Source organism: Pteropus vampyrus, unplaced genomic scaffold, assembly GCF_000151845.1.
Source record: "Pteropus vampyrus isolate Shadow unplaced genomic scaffold, Pvam_2.0 Scaffold19, whole genome shotgun sequence".
NCBI classification, from domain to species: Eukaryota; Metazoa; Chordata; class Mammalia; order Chiroptera; family Pteropodidae; genus Pteropus; species Pteropus vampyrus.
This window is the reverse complement of record NW_011888800.1, coordinates 14,224,116-14,230,235: the sequence shown is the minus strand read 5'-3', so window position 1 is coordinate 14,230,235 and position 6,120 is coordinate 14,224,116. Positions and strand designations below refer to the sequence as shown.

At 32.4% G+C, this 6,120-nt stretch overlaps 1 protein-coding gene across 1 annotated transcript in view; it reads right to left on the bottom strand.

Annotated features, from left to right (window-relative positions):
* The window catches only part of AP4E1 (adaptor related protein complex 4 epsilon 1 subunit), a 71,501-nt gene that overhangs the window by 45,820 nt on the left and 19,561 nt on the right, over nt 1–6,120 (bottom strand). The window contains exons 3-4 of the mRNA XM_023527718.1: nt 5,223–5,346; nt 1,120–1,193 (exon numbers count right to left, since the gene is read on the bottom strand). Coding sequence (XP_023383486.1) covers nt 1,120–1,193; nt 5,223–5,346 — 198 coding nt within the window. The remainder of the gene's footprint in view (nt 1–1,119; nt 1,194–5,222; nt 5,347–6,120) is intronic.

Here is a 6,120-nt window from a genome sequence, read left to right as displayed (position 1 = left end):
GTAATTATTAAGCAAAGAAAGCATTCAATGCAAATTCTGAAACTAGAGATAGCAATCTCAATATTGCAATGGTCCTACATACTTAATAGTTTTGTACTAACTCTATAATTAATTTGTACATTCAGGCTTACCTCATATTTTATAGAAATATCTGTTTCATGTGCCTTAATAGAATCAATATATAAATATAACCAAAAAGCAACTGCTCCAAAAGGAAACTGTATTTATATTCTAATACTGGCCAAAGTAGTCTTCTTTATGACAGCTTTTAAAACTTTCCTAAACTAATAACACACCAATTTTATAGTTTTTTCTTGTTAATACTATGAGTGGAAGTTTAAAAGGAAGTAATTCTCAAATATATACAATAAAATGCATGCATTCATACATACTTATATATATATAAAGTTTATATATCATTCTAAGAGAAACTGGAAGTGTTTTTGAGATTTTAGGCTACTAGTAACCTTAACAGAGTATACGACTTAAAATTCAGAAAGTAACAAACACATTCACACACACACACACACACACACACACACAGACTCACATATCAAGACTGACACAAGATAGACATGAAAAAGCTCAATAATTCAATTGTACTTCATTGCCAATTTTGATTAAAAGTTTAACAGGAAATATATTGTGAGTGTGGTTGAAACTGTGTTTTTATCACTTGTACATTTCAGTTGCCCAGTTATACTCTATTCTCCTTTAAAATGACTTTTATAATTTAAAAGACTTTATTCAGTTTCTATCTATACATCCCTATAGAAGAGACCCTAAAGAGAGACACAATAGCATGCAAAGTGCATTGAACTAAGAGTCTGGAGATCTGAGTTATAATTCTAACTCTGCCTTTTTAGATAAACAATAATAACAGCCACAGGAGCAACTATTACTTTACACAGTGTTTCATCTAACCTTCACAACTTGGTTAAGTTCTATTATTAACTTCATCTTACAAATGCAGAAACTGATCTAAAAGATCTTTCTGCAAGCCCATTCTGTTAGTCTATCTTCTTCCAAAAACATCTAATTCAATATGATTGAGGAGAAATGTCAGATGCCTGCAGAAATAATTTATGACTTCGTATTAACCAGCATATAATACAGTACCTTTACGACCGTATTCACAAGGAGAAGCAACAGTTCATGACTTTCATGTAGAAATAAAGAAACCGCCAAATAACCTATAAAATTTGAGGGGGAAAGTTTCATTATTTCTGCCAAAAATTAACTTTTCCCAAGAAGTTAAACAAAGAATATATTCCAAAATTTAAGTGCCAAAGATACCAGTTACAGGTAAATATGAAAACAAATTGCAAAATATGAGGTTCAAAAACTTCAGAAAGGAAGATTTCAAGTGTTCTTCAGCCTGAAATCTTTCAGAATTATGTATTTCGCAGGATATACCAGAAATGAAAAAAAGGCTATGTGCACCAACTTAAAGTCCTATAAATGACATTAGGAATATATGCATTCTACCATCTGTGTAAATCTCTACACAATCAATCAAAACATTTTTGATCTTATAGCCAAATGTATAATTATTCAAAGTGAGTTACTGGCTATTTGTATTATTAAATAAGCTACCTAACACCAACCCATAGGATGTAAATCATATGTGAAGTCATAAACAATACTTCATTTACTCAATTTGAAGATACACTTTTGAATGAATAACAGTTGTTAAGAAAAGAAACTTGTCTAACCCATTAAATGTAGTCACTGACCTAAGCATTTTTACTTCAATAATATTAAAACTTAGAAAAGTCCATCTTAGAATTGAGAAAATACATTAATAGTAAGACAAATGCCATGTGCATGGAATCTAGATGCTCCATGTAATTTTCCTGTCGCCCTCCATATTGAAAACATTTGTTATACAGTTACTACTGATTTAGGGAAGAGGCATGAGAAATACATAAATTGACTAAATGTTAAACCAGAGCCTATAACGTGCTGCAGCCAGACCATAGGAAACCTACAGAACAAACGAAGATTTCTACTAGGATTACTAACTAACTATGAAAGGAAAACAGAATCTTTAAGTCATACCCTACACAAAATAAACCATTCATTCCCTATGGCCAGACCATGGCTAGACCATATGGAATCTATAGAACAAAGGTTGAGATTACTAGCATGCCTTTCATGCTACATACCCATACCACCAAAGGAAAATAGGGAAATAAAGTCTTTAAACCGTAATTCATGGAAACTAAAAATGGCATATAAACTGAATTCCTCGAACTCTCAGGATGTCTCTCTAATTCTTTGTCTCTGAGAGACCATGTCTCTGTCTGTGGAGTGTTATTCCTTCTCTCATAAACTTTCCTTTTGTCTCTAACTCTGGCATGCACTTGAATTCTTTCCTGCACACAGTCAAGGATCCTCCTCTCTCTTTGTGCAGGACTTGAGTCCCCACTCAGAGAGATTTATCCCGTCCTTCATCTCTGTGGGTCAAGTATATTACATGCCTCATCTCATTTAATCCTCACAAGAACTCTGTGAGGTGGGTATTATTATGGCCAATATAATAATGAAACCCCAAAAGGGTAATTGCCCAAGGTCTACAGCTATTATATGGTGGAGCCAGGACTCAAACTCAGCCAGTAGGAGTTAGTTCATGTTTTTAATCCCTATGCTGTTGTGTCTCTCCAGTCTACCTTGAGGCCCAATTCCCTAAGCCCATCCTCATTGTTTTCCATTCTTAATTCTTTCAGTCCTTTCATTAGGGTTGTTAACTATCCTGCCATCATTACCCAGCAACCAGACTGTGTCTGTTGGGGCCCATGGTAAAACTGTAGAAACTTATTCTCACAACCAAGTAGCAGCGTGACCCACTGCAACATCTTCGCTGAAGGTTAGAGGAGCAGAACTATTACTCCAACAATCATGAGAGAAAAAAAAAACTAACTAGGGACAAGAAAGAAGTGAGAAAAACCATAGAGAGCATTAAAGCAGAGAATAGGTCTTATCAGATCACTAATAACTCATCTGTTCAGCTAAGGTATCACTCACACCCAAGTCATCAATATCAAGGTACAAGAAGGTCAGTGAACAAATACAATGACAATCTCAATGAAACTCTAATACTATGTATTACAAAGAATTTCCTGTTTTGACAATCAGGAAACAGGGAAAAAGATTTTTTGTGACTCAAAAAATGAAAAAGCTTTCAGAAAAACAAAGAATAACTACTATGATTACAGAATATTTGAAATGACTAAGAGTGAGGTATAAGAGAAAAATATAGGCTTCAACGCTTAGAAACTGGGGTTTGCATCTTGACTCCATCATTCATTAGCTTTATGACCTTACGCAAGCGACTTGACCTTTCTGAATTTCAGTTTTCTCCTCTGTAAAACTGAAATACTATCTCACAAAAAAGCACCTCACATAATACCTGACTTAATGGGTACTGAAATTTATTTATTCAACAATTATAAAAAAATAAGACATTCTCCTCAGATTTCTAAAACTAGCATTAGAAATCTCAGGAAAGCAGATAAGGCAATAGTACCAGAATAAAGATATATAAAAGGTTCAAATATTATCTTTAAAAAAAGTCCACTCATTAGCACAGATAAAGAATATCTAACACCCACGATAAGTGTCTTTCTAGTTGGCAATAAAACATTTTCCTAAGGAAGGTAGTGAATCTAAATATAAATGACTCTAAGGTCTCCTTTAAGATAAGCCTCCGTAACCATGAAAGCAAAAAATAAAAAATAACCCATGTGTCCATCAAGAGGGATATAGCTAAAAAAACTTCAGTACACCCACTGTGTGAAAATTATGCAACTGTTTAAAAGCATGAAAATGTCAAAATAAGGTGTAGAATAATCTGTGTAGCATGCTATCTTTTGTGTAAGAGTGTGTGTGAGTGTGTGCCCATGCATTTGCTTGTTTTTTTTTGTTTTGTTTTGTTTTTTTTTCCCCAAAAAGAAACAATAAAATGATCAGAAACTACTGAAACTTCCCTTACCTATAGGGGTAAGGGAAAAACTGGGTATAATGGCTAGAGATGAAAGTAAGACTTCTCTGATTATACCTTTTTATAAGGTCTTAACTTTTAAACCAAGTAACACTTCACATATTTTAAAAGTAAAATTAAATTGGAAATGAAAAATTACATCAAAGTCTAAGAAGCAGAACATAGCAACAGTTGTACAAAATAACTATACCACCAACCATCTAATATTTATTGACTATCTGCTGTTTTCAAAATTTCCTGCCTTCAGGGATCTTAGAATTAGTTCAGGAACTAAGGCATTAATACATGAAAAGGCAATACCATAAGATAACAGTAGGAGCCACCTGAATGATCACAGAAGAGTTAAAACTTGATTTGGAATGTGGAAAGAGAGAGACAGGATGCCAGAAGGCATTCTCCTTGGAAGGTAGAATAAAACAAATCTAGAAGCTGGAAGAATATTTTGGGTGGAGTGAGGTTCAAAACGTATGTGCATATAGTCTCTGAATATTTACCAAGACTTCTTCCACTCCAATCCTGTCATCTGACAGCACAGGTCAATGTAACTTGTGAAATATACTGGTCCGTGACAATATGACACTCTCAACTCTTTTGAATAAAGAACATGTTCTACCCCTATATTATTCTAACATGCTTTTTTCTTAGGATTCTGATATAAAGCTGAATCTATATGAATAGAAGATTTAACTCCTTGAAAGAATTTTTTCCTAATAGCTCTAAAGTTTGATTACAGAGACAAAAATTTTAAAAGATGCCTCTGATCATAGCTAACGTTTGTGAAACTGAGAATAGGATATTTAAAATTACTCAAGTCTGAAAATTTTCAGCTTTATTCCATTAAAGAAACATTTCTGATCATTAAACTGATGAGGTTAGACAGACTTTTTAAAATCAGCTTTACTAAGGTATAATTCACATAAAAGAAAATTCACCCGTTTTAAGTGTATAGTTCAATGAGTTTTGAAAAATAATATATAGTTATCTAACCACTATCATAAGAACAGGTAATTTTTAATCTCTTTACCTCCAAAATGCTATGAATCAGGAAAACTGATTTCATTTATAGGCTTTGAGTTTCTGAAGTACTATTATCTTTTAAAGCTTTGGAAATTACAAGGCAGTGTTCTAAAAACATATATACCTGTCATCATTCATTTTTATATAGTAGCTGGAACTTTAAGGACAATATTAAACATAAAAGTCTTAAACACATACATACCTACTCTTTTTTCTAAAAGGTTTCCTTGTTGTGCCAACTTGATTGCATGTATGTAGCCAAAGGAAGCATCATATCCAAGCATTTCACAATATATAAGTCTCACCATACATTCCTTCATCATTTTCTGAAAAGTAAAATATACAGTAACTATAAATAGAATGTTTTGATTTTATTATGCTGCAATCATTTAACAGAGAAATCTTTTAATCCTGGTGCTGAAGAGAATATATTATAAATTAATCACCTGAAGTCAGACTTTATAAACCAAACTACCAACAGTATTCATTTTAGTAAAATAATTTCAATATTTTGTTAGTGGCAACACTATAAATCAACTGCAGCTATTTCTAATTCTAGGTGCCCCTCATGTAAAATTTGATTATAATGTGAGACACATGATCCTCAGATAACACTTCACCCATGGAAATCTGACTTCACTTCTAGAATGCAGCACAGTATTTTAATATATTAATATGTTAAACATCCATAAAATTCCCACAAATTGGTAATAATTTCTGTAATGAAATATTTTTCACATTTAAAAACAAAATTGCACACAGACTTTCTTCAGAATTATTATGCTGTATGTACTATGTAATAGTTTATTTTACAGGCATTCTTTTTCAACAACCCTCACAATTATTATGAACTAAAGGACACGATTTCATTAATGGTATAGCCAATCCAATATTTAATTTTTTAACTGGGTCTTTCAATATTTCCAACACAAGCAAATAAGGTGTTTTAGGAGATAAGAAAAGCTAGCAGACCATTTTAATATCCAAAAATTAATTAGGGTTAGTAGTATAGTATAGGATTACTAAATCACAAAATCCTTAGGAAACAATAAAATAAAATATTTTAAAGTAAGGACAATAACATTTACTGTTTCATATGT